The 18,447-nt window shown below is 42.7% G+C and overlaps 1 protein-coding gene across 6 annotated transcripts in view; it reads left to right on the top strand.

The window, feature by feature from the left end:
* mapk10 (mitogen-activated protein kinase 10) overlaps nucleotides 1-18,447 on the top strand; it is a 127,633-nt gene that overhangs the window by 54,021 nt on the left and 55,165 nt on the right. For 2 of the 6 annotated variants that reach the window (XM_078215754.1, XM_078215573.1), the window contains exon 6: nucleotides 16,263-16,334. The exons of the other annotated variants lie outside the window; for them this stretch is intronic. In XM_078215754.1, the coding sequence (XP_078071880.1) occupies nucleotides 16,263-16,334 (72 nt within the window). The remainder of the gene's footprint in view (nucleotides 1-16,262; nucleotides 16,335-18,447) is intronic. 6 annotated transcript variants of the gene reach the window in all.

The following is an 18,447-nucleotide window of genomic DNA, read 5'->3' as shown; positions in this document are numbered from 1 at the left end:
TAGCGCGCATGAAACAATTCTTTGACTGGATACTCATACATATGACAAATCAAATTAAGTGGGTCCACCCAACTTCAGAAAAGAGCTTCTGATGGAGGGACCCCCCCCCCCCCCCCCCCCCCCCCCGCCCCACCCCACCCCACCCTCTGCCGCCCCCAATAAGTCAATCCTCTTGCAAGCCTAAAAATTGAGTTTGGACAGAAAACGGCCCTTAAGTGGCCAATCATTGGCCACTTAAGAACCTTAATTCAGGAAAGGGCAGACTTGCTCTCTGAGGTCCTGCCTCTTCCAGTGTAAAATCATTGAGGTCGGAGCAGGCAGGAGGGAATCCCATCCTTTCAATTTCACACTCCTCCCTCCATGCACGCCCTTCCACCCCCATTTAAAAACTCACCCGTAGGGGAGTGTAAAATTCTGGCCCCAATTTCAAAATTGATACTTCATTATCAAAAACCTGAATGAGGTAATGCAGTTTTCACTAAATTATAATGGGCCGAATCTCCCAACTGCAGTGACATTTCAGTAATGCAGCAATGAGGAAAACTGTCGTCCATATAATAAATAAGTATGGGTGAGCACACAAATCTTTCTATAAACATAGAACTTGCATTCATGTGAGATCATTCACAAAATTAGAACGTCCAAAAAATGGTTTCCAGCCAATGAAGTACTTTTGAAGTGTAGTTACTGTTGTAATGTAGGAAGAGCATCAGCCAATTTGCACAAAGCATGATCCCACAAACAGCATATCATAAAGACCAGATAATCTAACTTAATTATGTTAGTTGTTGGGTGAATATTGGTCAGGATACGGAGGAGAACTCTATTGTTCTTCTTGGTTAGAGGAACTTAGCATGTTTAGCAATTTGTCCAACGGAAAACATCTGACGGTGCAGAACTCCCTCAGTGCTGCAGAGAAATCTCAGCTAAGATTATGTGGTCACACCTCTGGGTGGAACTTGAGCCCATAACCTTAAGTGGTGAAAAGCTACCATGGGAGCAAAACTGATACCTTAACCCATCAGCTCATTCACTGTCTGACCTGTTTTAATGCTAGGATGTGCCAGACAGTGTAATATTCAGTGTAATTTTTTAAAATGACTTTGCTTTGATACTAGGAGAACATGTTAACCATGTGGACAGGAGGGGAATTAATTTAAAGAGCCCGTCCTTAAACAGAAAGGTGTTTTTGATTTTTAATTTCCCCCTTTATAAGCAATGGTGTATTTTTTTCCAACTCTTGAATATGGGGTGTTCCGATCCTCTATGAATAACTCACCCAGCAAACTTGGGATAAGATAAAATAAAAGCATTGGTTTATTTCACACACACAAAACTGTTTCAGAATGTCCATTTTTGCACTCGTATGATAAAAGAGAGATAAGGGAAAAGAAAGGTTACAAGACCAAACCACAATAAAACTACAAGTTCTGGTTTTGTGAGAGTCCAGAATCAAACGTCTGTTTTGGGTTGCTTTGGAGGGTATGTTGGTGACTGCCACAGGATGATCCATTCTTCCAGAAGTGAGACTTCCACAACTACAGGAGCAGGGAGTCCTGATGCAATTATACAGGGCTTTGGAGAGGCTACACCTGGAATATTGTGCACAGTTTTGGTCTCATCTGAGGAAGGATGCTCTTGTTCTAGAGGGAGTGCAGAGAAGGTTTACCAGACTGATTGCTGGGATGGCAGTATAGAAGTATGATAAGAGATTGAGTCGGTCAAGATTGTATTTGCTGGAGATCAGAAGAATGGGGCGGTCTCATAGAAACCTATAAAATTCTAACAGGACTAGACAGGGTTAATGAAAGAAGGATGTTTCCAATGGAGCGGTTGTCCAGAATCAGGAGTTACAGTCTGAGGGTAGACTGTTTAGGACAGAGATGAGGAGAAATTTCTTCACCCAGAGAATGGTGAGCCTATGGAATTCATTACCACAGAAAGTAGTTGAGGCCAAAACAACAAGAAGCAGTTAGATTTAGCAATTGAGGTGAAGGGGATCAAAGGATATGGGGGGAAGGCGGGATCAGGCTATTGAGTTGGATGATCCGCTGTGATCATAGTGAATGGCAGAGCAGGCTCGAAGGGTCAAATGGCCTCCTGCTCCTATTGTTTTGTTTCTATGAGGTGAGAAAACACACACAAGTTGAATTAGGCTGGAAAGCACCAGTTCCAATGGTCCAGTAGTTCAGTGTAGGTGAGGTCAGGCAATTGTACCTGGATGGAGCTCTTTCTGCTGCTAGCTGTTCAATGGTAGTAGACAGCGACAGGCTGTTTGTCTGGAGTTACTGTTCTCTTCCAAGGACAAACAGAAACCTGAAACTAAGATCCAACAGGTTATTAATTAAAGGAATTCAGACAGCTCATGTCTCAGGTCATGTGATAGTGTTTTTTATGTTGAATAATCAACCCTCTGGTTGAAATCCATTGTGTTTGGGAGCGGGTAACAGTCAGGCCATTAACACGACATGTGCATTAGGAATCACAACAGCTGCCTTTGTCCTTGGCAACACAGCACCTATGGTGGCACAGCACCCAATGGCCAGCCGTGATCGCTGGCCTTCCTCCCTCTGTGACTGATACCAGTGCAGAGTGCCAGCGGGACATCCCACCCCCACCAATCTTACCTCCCTTATAGGCTCTGGCCCTGCCCCCTTGGCGTTGCCCGGTGGGCAGTGTCAAGGTGCCCCCTGGGCATTGCTACTTTGCCCTGGGGTAGTGCCAGGGCCAGGCTGGCACTGCCAAGCTGGCAATGCCGACAGGGCATTCCCCTTAACCCCAACCGCCTGGGGGGGGGGCCTCCATGGCCTTCTTTCACTCTAGCGGGATAGGGCCATCAGCTCGCCACTACTGAAGAGCTGTCGTAAACCCCGCTGGAGTGAAACGCTTCTGGCAGGGGGGTGAGACTCTAGTGGGCCCGAAGATTTCAATCCTGGGCCCACTAATGATATGGTAATGATAATTTAGATAATTTATTCAGCTCCGCGCCGATTTCTGGCACGGAGCTGACAATGCTGGAAATTCGGTACGTAGTGACACGTGGAGGCAGTGGTGCCCAGCGGGCATCCCGCTAAATGGCCTCCGCTTAAGTCTCCCGGCCTGTTGTGCTGTTAAAGCAGTGCAGCGGGATGGGAGACTCTTGTCTCATCTCCCCTCCCCATTGGCATCTTTTAGAAAAATGATAAAAGGGCCCTGCTGGTTTGTCTGAAGTTTAAAAATTCTTCTGGCTTGTGTAATGGCTAGTCAGTATAAACCCTTCTGAGAATTGTACAGAGTATCCCAGATGACATAGAAATTTATAATTCCTTCCTGTCTCAACTGGGACACGTGGCTCAGTTGGTAATACTCGGGTCGCAGAGCCAAAAGCTTGTAGGTTCAAGTCCTAGCCTCGCACTGAAGCATAACAATCTAGATTGACGCTCCAAGCAGTACTGAAGAAGTGCTGCACTGCCAGACGTTCTATGTTTAAGATGAGTTCTCACTAATATTTATCCCTCAATCAATATCACTGAAAACAGATTGGTCATTTTCATGTTGCGTTTATGGGAATTTGCTGTGTGCAAATTAGCTGTTGTGTTTCCTAACGACAACAATGACCACACTTAAAATGCAGCATTGACTGTGTTTTTGGACATCTGGGTGGTTCTGAAAGGTACTGTACAAATGCAAGTCTATTTTTAGAATGCATACCAACCAAACGAATAGAATCAGTTTCAGTTCAGGAAATATTTCAGTGATTTATACTTGTTTGAAATCGACTGATGTTGTTGGGAGGAGTCTCTTCAGATTAGAAGAAGCTTCTTCACAGAGACCAGTGCCAAGTGATTTGATTTGATGTAGGTTTTTGATTTTATTTGAGTTATTATTGTCACATGAATTGGCATACAGTGAAAAGTATTGTTTCTTGTGCACTATACCGACTAGGCATACAGTTCATAGAACACATAGAGGGAAGAAGGAAAGGAGAGGGTGCAAACTTTAGGGGGCAATTTTACCATCGCATTGCACCCACTTTCGGGCGCAACGCGGTCGTAAAGTGGGGCATAAAGTGGTTGGCGGTGGTTTTCGCGCCAAATTTCCAGCACGGTCAGCCTCTCACCAAAAATGGGCAAGAGGCTGGTTAATGTATTTAAATTTATTTAAATGCTGTTTAACATCTGTTTAGCGAGCCCAGAACACATGCGCACCACCTCGCCCTGCAGGCTTTTGGGCAAGTTAAGCTCTGCCCACAGGCTTCTGCAATGAGCAACAGGCTTGCTCAGAATTTTGCAGACAGAGTGTGTAGGGGGGGGGGGGGAGGGGTGGTGCTGAAAGCTCGCCCAAAAGATGAATCTGAAATACTTCAAGTTTCAAGTCCGCCCAGCACTGAGACAAAAAAATGCTAAAATAGTCCCCATAGTGTTCCAACCATAGCTAGGGTGAAGAGAAAAGTCAACTTAATACAAGGTAGGTCCATTCAAATGTCTGATGGGCAGCAAGGAAAAAGCTGTTCTTGAGTCCATTGTTAAGTGATCTCAGACTTTTGTATCTTTTTCCTGACGGAAGAAGGTGGAAGAGAGTATGCCTGGGTGTGTGGGGTCCTTAATTATGCTGGCTGCTTTTCCGAGGCAGCATGGAAGTGTAGACAGAGTCAACGGATGGGAGGCTGGTTTGCGTGATGAACTGGCATACTTTCACAACCCTTTGTAGTTTCTTGCGGTCTTGGTTAGAGCAGGAGCCATACCAAGCTGTAATTCACCCAGAAAGGATGCTTTCTATGGTGCATCTGTAAAAATTGGCAGACATGCTGAATTTACTGAGCCTCCTGAGAAAGTAGAGGCGCTGGTGGGATTTCTTAACTATAACATCGGCGTGGGGGAACCAGCACAGGTTGTTGGTTATCTGGACACCTAGAAACTTGAAGCTCTCGACCATTTCCAACTCATCACCTTTGATGTAGACAGGAGCGTGTCCTCCACTACGCTTCCTCAAGTCGACGACTATCTCCCTCATTCTACTGACATTGAGGGAGAGATTATTGTCATCACACCATTTCACCAGATTCTCTATCTCTTTCCTGTACTCTGTCTCATCTTTGTTTGAGATCCAATCCACTACGGTGGTGTCATCAGCAAACTTGAAAATGGAGTTGGAGCAGAATTTGGCCACACAGTCATAAGGAGTATAGTAAGGGGCTGAAGACACAGTCTTGCGGGGCACCAGGGTTGAAGATAATCGTGGAGGTGGTGTCATTGCTTATTCTTACTGACTGCAGTCTGAGAGTTAGGAAGTCTAGGATCCAGTCACAGTGGGAAGAGCCGAGCCCTAGGCCACGGAGTTTGGAGATTAATTTTGTAGAAAGAATGGTGTTGAAGGCTGAGCTGTAGTCAATAAATAGGAGTCTGACATAGGTATTTTTGGTATCTAGGTGTTCCGGGGTTGAGTGTAGGGTTAGAGAGATGGTGTCTGCTGTGGACCTGTTGCGGTGATAGGTGAGCTGTAGTGGATCCAGGCAGTCTGGGATGCTGGAGTTGATCCGTGCCATGACTAACCTTTCGAGGATCTTCTCTTATTCTTAGCACCCAAGCAATAATCTGGCAGAGTGAATTATCCACGAATTCTAAAACACATCTGTCTTTGATCCCACTGATTTTGAAGGAATGAAAAACTGGTGGGTTCTGGTCTGATCTGTCAGATTGCTAACCAGACAGTGAAAAGCAAAATTTACCACAGATGGGTCCAGATTTTTCCTTCTGCTGTGATGACTGCCTCTAGTTTTGACTAATACCTGATACATATCACATCAGTTGCACACCCCTCTGCTCCATTCTGTACTGTCATTCAGAAATTATGACATCCAAATGTTTAAACTTGAGCCCTCCAGCCAGTGTTTCACACTGGATTTAAAATGTTGCTGCCTTGGTATTTATCATCAGTTGTGTAGAGGACCTAGTACAAAGAACAGAACTGATGTCTCCACTTCTTCACTCTAAAATCATTGCTCACACTAATAACAGCCATTGCATACATATTTAAATATAATGTGTGTATTAAATAAGATAGATTGAGATTTGAATAGCAGATATGGCCATTCAATTTTCATCAATCAGTCAAAATAGTTCACAAACAAATCAAGATTTCTCCATGAATCTATATAGTTGAAAACATAAATGTGTTATCACAAAATGTATATTTATTGCCATATTTCTTTCATAATTACTAATCTTTTTTTCTTGTAATGTTTTAATGCATCTCCAGTAGTAACATAATTCCATTATTGTATATGCCTTTAAAACAATATCTTGGCACGTTTAAAAAATCTTGCGTTGGTCTAATATAGAAGAAAAAAAATTTCCAAACTATTTTTTGGGCAACTGCACAAGCCAATCTTTCAACTTGCCTTTTGAACAGCAGAGGGCAGCTGCAGCCAGTCAAGGAAAATACAGTCTCTGTCTCTGCTGGGATTCTGTTTACATACAGAAGGTCAATGTTCTCGATCTATAAATTCTATCAATATTTCAGAAGGGGGAAAGACTGCTTTAAAAATATGATTACAAGTTAATACTAACAACTTTTCCTCATTAATAAGATGTTTGTAGAATTGGCTGGGACTGAATAGTGTTCGTCTATCTATCAATTGATCTATCTTCAATTGTTTATGGAAATCTTTATAACCTGGGTAACCTTAAAACATGATGTTAAAGCATAAGATACGAAAGATGCTTATTTTTAAGATGAATAATTCTGGTCCATCCCTCTTGCATTTTTAACTTCTCACCTATGGTGTTTGAAACCTTCAGTCAGCACAGTGCTTTACAACAGTGAAAGTGGGGACTTATTAGCAAATTAATTTTGATTGCTAACATGTCTAGTTAATCCTCGGAAGAGGGTAATGACTGGTACACTGCATCTGTATAACATAGATCCTTATGCATGGGGATGGTTCTGGAACTTGCTCATGGAGACATGGAATTATGTTATTGCAATTACAATGACATGGTTAAAGGAGGGATAGGACTAGCAGCTTAACGTTGCAGGACATCGTTGTTTTAGACAGGACGGAAGGGGAAACAAAAGGGATGGGGGAGTTGCATTGTTGATTAGAGAGCACATCACAGCTGTGTTGAGGGAGGAGACATTGGAGGGATCTTGCAGTGAGGCATTATGTGTGGAGCTCAGGAAGAGGAAGGGTGCAATCACAATGTTGGGAGCGTACTATAGACCTCCCAACAGCCCGCAGGAGACAGAGGAGCAGTTGTGTAGTCAGATACTGAAAAGGAAAAAAGCAGGGTTGTTGTGGTGGGTGACTTCCCCCATATTGACTGGGACCCCCTTAGAGCCAGGGGTGCGGATGGAGAGCAATTTGTTAGATGTATCCAGGAGGGTTTTTGATACAGTATGTTGACAATCCAATCGGGGAGGGGGCCATACTAGACTCGGTATTGGGGAAAGAGCCAGGCCAGGTGATCGATGTTTCAGTGGGGGCGCATTTTGGACTTAGTGACCATAATTCCATAAGATTTCAGATAGTCATGGATAAGAACAAGAGTGGACCTCAGGTGAGGGTGCTTAATTGGGCAAGGGCCAATTACACCCAAATTAGGCAGGAACTGGAGAATGTGGATTGGGAGCGGCTACTTGAGGACAAATCCACGTCTGGCATGTGGGAGGCTTTTAAAGGCCAGTTGATTGAAGTGCAAGACAGGCATGTCCCCGCAAAAATGAAGGATAGAAACGGCACGATTCAGGAACTATGGGTGACAAGGGAAATTGTAAGCATAGTTAAAAGGAAAAATGAAGCATACAATAGGTTGAGGCAACTAAAAACTGACAAAGCCCTTGAGGAATAGAGAGAAAGCAGGAAGGAACTTAAACGGGGAATTAGGAGGGCTAAAAGGGGCCATGAAATGTCTTTAGCAAACAGAGTCAAGGAAAATCCGAAGGCTTTTTATGCATTTTTAGGAGCAAGAGGGCAGCAAGAGAAAGAGTAGGCCCACTCCAGGACAATGGACGGAAGTTATGCGTGGAGCCACAGAAGTTGGTGAGATCCTTAATGAGCACTTTGTGTCGGTATTCACCAAGGAGAAGGACATGGCAGATGTTGAGGTCAAGGATAGGTGCGCGAACACCCTAGAGAATATCAATACTTTGAAGGAGGAAGTGTTGGGTATTCTAATTTTCATTAAGGTAGGCAAGTCCCTAGAGCTGGATGGGGTCTATCCCAGGCTACTGCGGAGGCAAGGGAAGAAATAGCTGGGGCTTTAACAGATATCATCACATCCTCTTTGACCACAGGCGAGGTACCAGAGGACTGGAGAATAGCCAATGTTGTTCCCTTGTTTAAGAAAGGAAGCAGAGACAATCCAGGAAATTATAGGCCGGTAAGCCTGACATCAGTGGTGGGGAAGCTTTTGGAGAAGATGTTGAGGAACAGGATATATGCATATTTGGAAGAAAATAGACTAGTTAGTGTCAGGCAGCATGGTTCTGTGCAGGGAAGGTCATGTCTCACCAACTTGATTGAGTTTTTTTGAAGAGGTGACAAAGATAAAATGAGGGAAGGGCTGTGGATTTAGTTTATATGGACTCTAATAAGGTAAGGCATGGCAGACTGGTACAAAAACTAAAATCACATGGGATTTGGGGTGGGCTGGCTAGATGGATACAGAACTGGCTTGGTCATAAAAGACAGAGTAGCCGTGAAAGGATGTTTTTCAGAATGGAGACCTGTAACTAGTAGTGTTCCGCAGGGATCAGTGCTGGGACCTCTGTTGTTTATAATATGTAAATGATCTGGAGGAAATGTGGGTGGTCCGATTAGTAAATTTGTGGATGACACGAAGATTGGTGAAGTAGCTGACAGTGCCAGAGATTGTCAGAGGATACAACAGGATATAGATAGAATTGGGCACAGAAATGGCAGATGGAGTTTCATAGAATCCTACAGTGCAGAAGGAGGCCATTTGGCCCATTGAGTCTGCACTGACAACAGTCCCACCAGACCCTACCCCTGTAATCCCATGTATGTACCCTGCTAATCCCCCTGGCACTAAGGGGCAAATTAGCCTGGCCAATCAACCCAACCTGCACATCTTTGGACAGAGGGGAAACCATAGCACCGGAGGAAACCCACGCAGACACTGGGAGAACGTACAAACTCCACACAATCACCCAAGGCCAGAATTGAACCCCGTCCCTGGAGCTGTGAGGCAGCAGTGCTAACCACTGTGCCACCATGTCACTGGATGAATCCAGACAAATGCGAGGCAATGCATTTTGGAGGATCAAATTTAGGTGTGAATTATACTGTAAATGGCAGAACTCTTAGGAACATTAACATACAGAGGGATCTGGGCACACAGGTCTACAGTTCCTTAAAATTGTCAACACAGGTGGGAAAGGTGATTAAGGAGGCATATGGCATGCTTGCTTTCATCGACTGGGGCACTGAGTACAAGCGTTGGCAAATCATGTTGCAGCTGTATAAAACCTTGGTTAGGCCGCATTTGGAGTATTGCGTACAGTTCTGGTCACCACACTACCAGAAGGACATGGAATCTTTGGAGAGAGTGCAAAGAAGGTTCACCAGGATATTGCCCGGTCCCGAGGGTGTTGATTATGAGGAGAGGTTGAATAAACTAGGATTGTTTTCACTGGAAAAACGGAGGCTGAGGGGAGACCTGATAGAGGTCTACAAAGTTATGTGAGGCATAGGCAGGGTGGATAGTCAGAGGCTCTTTCCCAGGGTGGAGGTGTCAATTACAAGGGGGTCCAGGTTCAAGGTGAGAGGGGGAAAGTTTAAGGGAGATGAGTGGGGGAAGTTTTTCACACAGCAAGTGGTAGGTGCCTGGAACACGCTGCCAGAGGAGGTGGTGGAAGCAGGCACATTAGCAACATATAAGAGGCATTTGGATGGGTACATGAATAGGGAGGGAATAGAGTGATACGGTCCAAGTAAGGGCAGAAGGTTTTTTTTTGTTTAGTTAGGGCATCATAATCAGCACAGGCTTGTAGTTCCGAAGGATCCGTGCCTGTGCTGTACTTTCCTTTGTACAAAGGAAACACCAGATATCAGCTTCCAGATATTTATGGTTTAGATGAGGGAACTATATGCAATATATCCAAATTTGCAGATGATACAAAGTTGAGTGGGAGGGTGAGTTGTCAGGTGTTTGCAGAGATCCTTCAAGTGTGATTTGGACAAGTTGAGCGAATGGGCAAATGATTGGTAGATGCAGTATAATTTGGATCAATGTGAGTAGAATGGATACCAACCAAAAGAATAGAATCAGTTTCAGTTCAGGAAATATTTCAGTGATTTATACTTGTTTGAAATCAACTGATGTTGTTGGGAGGAGTCTGTTCAGATTAGAAGAAGCTTCTTTATAGAGACTAGTGCTAAGTAATTTAATTTGATGTAAGTTAAGATCTTTTCTCATGTTTCTAGTGCCTGAGCATTAATCTAGCAGAGTGAATTATCCACCAATTATAGAACCCATTTGTCTTTGATTGCACTGGTTTCAATGGAATGAAATATTGGAACAGTGTGTGCAGTTTTGGTCTTCTTATCTGAGGAAGGATGCTCTTGATTTAAAGGGAGTACAGAGGCAGTTTACCAGACTGATTCTTGGGATGGTGGGACTGATGTATAAGGAAAGATTGAGTCAGTTGGGATTGTATTTGCTGGAGTTCAGAAGAATGAGGGGGGACCTCATTGAAACCTATAAAATTCTAACAGTACGAGACAAGGTTGATGCAAGAAGGATGTTCCCGATGGTGGGGGTCCAGAACCGGGAGTTCTGAGGTGGTTTAGGACAGAGAGGAGGAGAAATTTCTTCACCCAGAGAGTTGTCAGCCTATGTAATTCACTACCATAAAAAGTAGTTAAGGCCAAAACATTGAAGAGGCAGTTAGATATCGTACTTGAGGCAAATGGGATCAAGGGATTTGGGGGGGGAAGGCAGAATTAGGCTATTGAGTTGGATGATCAGCCATGATCATAATGAATGGCAGAGCAGGCTCAAAGGGCCGAAGGGCCTCCTCCTATTTTCTATGTTTCTATGATTGTTTCGCTTAAAAGGCAAAAGAGCTGAAACTAATCAAACTGATCCTCAAAGTGATTCCCTCCTTCCACCAATTTGCAAACATACACCTTTGCAATAAAACTAATTTAAACTATCCAAAAACGGTGATTCAGAAAAGACTGCACCAGATGTGTGGTCAGCTGTATATTCCGTTAGTAGTTATTGTCATACTCCTCATCTTCCTCAGCAGAATCTTTCGTCCTTTTAGGCATTAAAACTATATAATGTAACATTTCCATTGTTGCTCAGACTTTAATGGTAAAGTCTTGATGCTCCTCTTAAGGTTGCTCTAGGGTTTTACAGACAAAAATTTACTCATTAACTGAAATGAAAACTATTTAAAAATCACTAGTCCTTGAAGCTAAACTGTACATTAGAATTATTCTTGTTGTTAAACATGATTTTATCAGTTAATTCATTTACAGCAACTTCAAACATGAGACATTTGGAGAGTTTAACCTCATATATGACCAACACTGAACTTGAAATAGTTAACATGGAAGAATTAGGAGTCACGATTGGCTAAAAGCTTTAACAACTACAAGGGCATGAAGCAGGTATTCTGTAACTTTTAAAATCCAATTTAAACACTAGAATCGTAGAAACCCTACAGTGCAGAAGGAGGCCATTCAGTCCATCAAGTCTGCACTGACAGCAATCCCACCTAGGCCTTATCTCCATAAACCCACATATTTACCCCACTCATCCCTCTGACCTACACATCCCGGGACACTAAGGGACAATTTAGCATGGCCAAAGCACTTGACCCACACATCTTTGGACTGGGGAGGAAACCGGAGCACCTGGCGGAAACCCACGCAGACACGGGGAGAATGCACAAGCTCCGCACAGTCAGTTACCCTAGGCCGGAATTGAACCCAGCTCCCTGGCGCTGTAAGGCAGCAGTGCTAGCCATTGTGCCACCATACCACCTTAAAATGCTCATTGGTATCACAGCAGTGGGCCAGGGGGGGCATTTGCATATGGACCTTCAAAATTTGGTATCCTGGATGGGTCAATCTTCCAGCCTCAGAGTGTTCTTGAACTTCCATATTCATTTCCAGGAGGTCCATCTTCTTACTTCATTAGTGGGTCAGTGATGTTGGGAGCCTTTTCAATATGGCATCCGACACGATGGCAGAATACGTGCCATTCAAGCCTTCCCCGTCACTGAATACAACATGAAACACCTGGGGCTGGAAGATTTGGCATATTTTCCCAGCAGCATCCACAGCAGGAAACACTCCCCATTCCCACCCCACCATGGCACTTAGTCTCAAAATAGGAAAATTCCTTATCTTTCAATGAGACCGCCTCTCATGTCAAGCAGCATGTGTGGAGAGAGAAACATGCCAATGGTTTTCTCTCCATTAGTACATGGCAGTCCAAACCACAGCTTGTGGGCAACAAGCCACAAGGCCCAGAAACCTGGATCTCAAAGCTTAAATTTCTGGTTGTAGGTTTGCTCTATGGGCCCGGAGGTTTGGAGAAGTCTGATTTAATGCTGTTGGTGGATAAATTGTAAATCGAAATAGCCCTTCTTGTATCAACATTTGGGAAATTGACAAAATAATGGGAAGGTGAATTGAAACTCTGTATGTGGACCCTGAGGCTCCAGGGTAAAGACATATGCAGCCTAACTAGATGAGAAACTAGAACACCCCTGTGCTAATGGATGGAATTGTTGAACTCGCTGCCCCATAGTGCAGTGGAGTCTGCATTCTTGAATAGTTTCAAGAAGGTGAGAGAGATATTTCTAATAAAAAAGAGGGATAAGGGATATGGGGAACAGGAGGTGGATTTGAGACCAGGCAGAGAGAGATCAGCCATAATCTAATGGCAGAGCAGGCTCAAAGGGCTGAATTTGCCTACTTCTGCTCCTAATTCCTATGTTTTTATGTTTCTAAAATCTTGGCGTGCACACTCCTGAAATTTTGTTCTCTGCTCAAAGCATACAAGAGCTGAGAGTATAATTTTATCATTTTTCTGTGCCTGAGATACTTTAATGCCTTAACATCGCTAAACGTGAATTAAGATTCACTTTTTCATTCCATGCAGTTGGCTGTTTTGGACAAGTTTCAAGTGGCAAAGATTTTAAAGAATTTGGTCCAAATTTAAAATCAGATTTAAAATTTGTAAGACAAAAGTGGTAAGCAAGTTTGGATTTTCATCTAGAATAAAGACATTTGGTTGAGAATAATATGTGGATGAACCTTCCAACAACTTTAATAATTTAGAAAGATTTAAGATGATAGCTGTCTAATTTACACCAAACTGAATCCACTAACCAAAATTACTACACCCTTCGTAACACAAACTGCAGTAGTTCAGGAAGGTACTTTCTCAAGGGCAATAGGCAATAAGTGCTGGCCACAGACTAGCCTGGAATACTGGTAAGATAGGGAAACCAGTGCTCGATGTTGGGAGCACATCATGGAGTGAGTTGGTAACAGTGAGGAGAACACAGTTAAAAAGATATGTCCATGCTAGATAGTTGGCTAGTATGGGAGAAAGGAGCCTGAGAGAGGGGAGAAGAGCAGTTTTGTTAAAATCTAAGTAGATACGAATATAGACAGAACTATAACTTCACAAGCATTTCTCATGCGAGCAGCAATAGGAGAGGGCAATGAAGCATGGATGTGAAGATTTGAACAACAGATGTTCATCCTGAAAAACACATCTCTCGAAAGTGTCTCCAACTGAGACTAATTAAGCTCAATTTCAGGTTTTGGACAGAATTGATTACAATTTAACACATCAGAGAGTTTTGGTGCAAGAGTAGTAACCCTCGTTGAGGGATAAGAGGTTGCGAGTGGTACAGGGAGGTGTGGTGATTCACCACAGCTCAGCGAAGGTGAGAAGGGACAGACTAGATCAATAATGCCTTAAGCAATTTACCTTGAAGAACTGGCTACTTGTGGGGAGGATGCAATTTATGGGCAGAGTAATCAAATGAGAAGCAATGATGGCTTTGTTCCCAGCTTTCCCCTAACAATGGGATTAATTTAGGAACTACCTGGAGTGACAACCGAAGGTAAGACAATTTGTTTTTAAAATGGTGACGGAGGAACTAATTCATTCAAGATAGACAAATATCTGAGATCTGCTGATTTTCACCCCAACAAAGAACAGGTGAAGAAATTGTTGAAACGAAATTTGAAAAGTTCAGTCATTCCATGAGTGGCCAAAACTGTGGCAGGTGGAGTTCATTACGGGACTGAGTGAGTTAGTTTATTTTGGACCTAAAAGATAGATCAGAGTATTTTCTAAATAGTGAGGAAACTGGAAAAGCAGAAACATTCAGCGGTCCAAGTGCAGAAAGCATTCAAAACTAGTGAACAAGCTCAAAAAATAACTGAAAGGGTTAATGAGATGTTGCCTTTATCTCAAGAGGGGTGGAATACAATGGGGTGGAAATTATGCTACCGCTGCACAGAGCTCTGGTTAAACCCCCAATTAGTGTATGGCGTTCAGTTCTGTTTGTCACACCTCAGCTAAGGTGTGAAATCTTAGCCTTGAAAGGAGTACAAGTGCAAATGCACCAGAATGGTACTGAGCTAGAAGAGTTAAATTATATTCACTTAAATTTAGAAGATTAAGGGTCAATCTAATTGAACTGTTTAAGTAGATTAAAGGATTTGATAGGGTAAATGCAGAGAAACTATTCACTCTGCTGAGAGAATCCAAAACAAGGGGGGGCATAGTATATAATTTGAGCTTGGCTGCTCGGGGTGAAGATAAACTGTATTTCTTCACACAAAGCGTAGTGGAAATTTGGATTTCTCTCCCTCACAAAGTTGTTCAGCTGGTCAATTGCAAGTTTCAAAACTGAGATTGATAGATTTTTGTTAGGTAAGGGTTACAGAACCAAAGCAGTTGAATGGGGAGGCGATGGCCTAGAGGTATCATCACTGGACTATTATTCCAGAAACTCAGCTAATGTTTTGGGGACCCAGGTTTGAATCCCACCAGGCAGATGGTAGAATTTGAATTCAATAAAAAAATTCTGGAATTAAGAATCTACTGATGACCGTGAAACCATTGTTGATTGTTGTAAAAACCCAACTGGTTCACTAATGTCCTTTAAGGAAGGAAATCTGCTGTCCTTATCTGGTCTGACCTACATATGACTCCAGATCCCCCACAGCAACGTGGTTGACTCTTAAATGCCCTCTGAAATGGCCTAGCCACTCAGTTCAAGGGCAACTAGGGATGGGCAATAAATGCTAGCCAGCCAGTGACACCCGTGTCCCACGAATGAATAAAAAAAATGTTGGATGAAGATTTGCCATGATTTAACTAAATGGCAGAACAGACTCGTGGGCTAAATGCCCTGCTTATTTTCCTATTTTCTTAGCTTCCTATAATCACAATTGTTACCAATAATGCTGTTTATGAAAAAAATCAAAAGCAGGATGGCAGTAAAATAAAAACTCCTGTCTGAAGTCCAGCCACTTAAAAATATTATTCAATGTACTGTAATTGCAAAAATCGTATGGCATCACAATTGGCAATCAGTTTCTTGAACAGAAATAATTATAAGCTAAAATATCTGGGCTTGAAAGCTACAAATTTCTGACAACAATAGCTATATATAAATGGAATACATGCATTATTTTTATACTTGGTGTGTAAACTTGTAATAATTGATGGATTAAATGTGCTGAAAGCAGAGATTTTCTAGCTGATTGCACCAAGATGTCCATGTTAATCCAGGCATGCATTCTCCAGAGAGAACGGCATGCAGCTAGTATCTGGTCAGCAAAGAAAATGATTGATTGCTTGTGAAGACCAGTGGGTGTTTGTTTCACAGAATATTTACAGAATACTGCACAAGCAATTAGTTCAAGGGTTAAAAAAAATAAAAAGGGGGCCCTGAATCTTCGTTGACTTCCTGCCGCTGAACCATCCGTGGATGATATGGCAAGAACCCCCATTTCAGAGAAATTCGGGGCTCTAAACATTTCAGCTCACGTTGAAACTGCAAAATGGTTTTATTTCTGGGGGAATTGTCAATTTGCTTCTGTTTTTATTGCCAATTCTTAAGAAAATGTTGCAGGTATGCAGGGCTTTTTGAAAAAGCGCTGATTGTCTTTAATAATTTTCATTGGTTTTCTGTATTGTGGCAGCTGTAGTTACCTTGTTTGTTAGTTATCCTGTATTGCACGTTAATTATCCTTCATTCCATTCTGTTTTCAGTTGATAACTGGTCAGTGGGGTGCATCATGGGAGAAATGATCAGAGGCGCTGTGTTGTTCCCTGGCACTGATCGTATCCTTCCTAGCAACCTTTGACCTCTATCCATAGATTCCTGACAGTATCAGCTGAACTTTCCACAAAAATGGGTACTTTAAAATGCAACTATGTTTGCCTCTGTTGTACTTTGGGAGAATCTGTTCTCTTGTTTCACATTACCTTAATAATGCATTTACTTTGGTAAATGAAAAATCACCAATATTTATAGCTCAAATGAGTATTTATAAAATGTTAATTCTTTGATTATTTGATAGCTTTTCACTCAGGCATCATAATACACTGTCATTCTTGTGACTGTTAGTCAGGATCTAATATGATGCCTATTGGCATAAAGAACAACAAAATAGAAATAGCCATCGTACAGACTCACTCACCTTATTTCAGTATTGTTCCAAATAATAAAACTAATTATCAGCAGGAAACTTGAGGATTACCAATAAGGTAATTTAACAAACAGCAGCTAATATAGATTTAACTTTTTTAAGGAAACGATACCAAAATGGACCGTGGAAAGCTTTAAGCCTGTGGTAACATATTGAAATTGGGGTCATATTAGGCAGCAATACAAAATAGGTGTTACTAATTGGCCACCACTTTACACCCTGTTTGATTTTCATTTGTATTGATTACAAAATTGCCTGGTGTAAAACAGGCTGCTGGTTGGACTATTGCATCCTTTGCCTAAGACCAATTTCAACCCTTCGATTCCCAAAAAAAGCTTTTGACAAAGTCCCTGAAAAGAATTTAAAGAAGTGAGGATTTAAAGTAAACCTTGCGAATTATTATTTTTTAATTAGCTGAACAGTGGAAAATAATGTGTCATTGATCTTAATTTTATAAGGCTCTTTAGTCCCTCCCCCCAGCTCAGTAGTAGTGGGGACAGCCTGCTGATGATCCTGACCACTGCCTCGTAGTGATTTAACTCTGGGAGCAGTGTTAATTGCTTTAAAGTGAGTTTTCTGCCCCTAACTTGGGTGGAGGCCCCACCTTATAGAGTGTCAGCAACTATGTAGTCCCAGCAATGATGTGGAGATGCCAGCGTTGGACTGGGGTAAACACAGTAAGAAGTCTCACAACACCAGGTTAAAGTCCAACAGGTTTATTTGGTAGCAAAAGCCACACTAGCTTTCGGAGCGCTGCCCCTTCGTCAGGTGAGTGGCATATATGCCTTTATATGCCCTGTTTGTGAATAGAACTCCCACTCACCTGACGAAGGGGCAGCGCTCCGAAAGCTAGTGGCTTTTGCTACCAAATAAACCTGTTGGACTTCAACCTGGTGTTGTGAGACTTCTTACTGTCCCAGCAACAACAGACAGACATGGTGGCCACTGCTGGGACAACAGAAAGTACCTCCACATTGAGGAGCTCGGGTAAGTCCAGAATGGGGTCCCAGTAACAGGTAGGGGCTTCGTTCAAGAGGCCAGGCTGGAGGGTTATGAGTGGGGATAACCTGGTGGGGGAGAGCTTCTGAGGACCCAAGAGACCTCTTTAGGTGCCTCGTCCCAATAACAGCCCATGCAGCTAAAGCTGCTGGGTTTTCCAGTGTGTGGGCCTTCCCCACCAAGGGTAAAATCCTGGTGGCCTCAATAGGCCCAAGTGAGAGCAAGCCACCCGAAACCTACCCAACACCCCCCTTATAAAATTTCAGACTGACTAGGGCCAATAGGCAGCGGGCAAGCTGCCCACTGGATTTCTTTTAACTCCCACCTCCCTGCCTTCCAACCTGCCAGCCCGGGAATGTAAAATTCAGTCCATTGTCGCAAGAGTTGTGTTCGAGTAGGAAAAAAACAGAAGCTCAATGCAAAGCTTTGTAATTTATCTCAAACTGCCATAGGACAGTGGAAATACCGCTCAGACATTGCAAAATGAGTTGGACAAAATATTTAAATGAGCAGAACAATAGTCAGTGAGCTTTAATGCAAGCAAGTATAAAATAAAGCACATCAGGAAGGGTATTGAAATAGTTAAAGACTTAATCAAGTTAGTAGAGATGGCGTCCAACAGTAATCAACACTACAAATAGAATTCTCAACTATTATAGCTAAAACAACAGAGTCCAAATCAAAGGTAATCAGGATCAAACTGTTTGGCATTCTGATCAGACCACACTTTTGAGTACAAAGTCCGG

The sequence above is a fragment of the Mustelus asterias genome, chromosome 1 (genome assembly GCF_964213995.1).
Source record: "Mustelus asterias chromosome 1, sMusAst1.hap1.1, whole genome shotgun sequence".
Lineage (NCBI taxonomy): Eukaryota > Metazoa > Chordata > Chondrichthyes > Carcharhiniformes > Triakidae > Mustelus > Mustelus asterias.
This window is presented reverse-complemented; position numbering and strand designations above follow the sequence as displayed.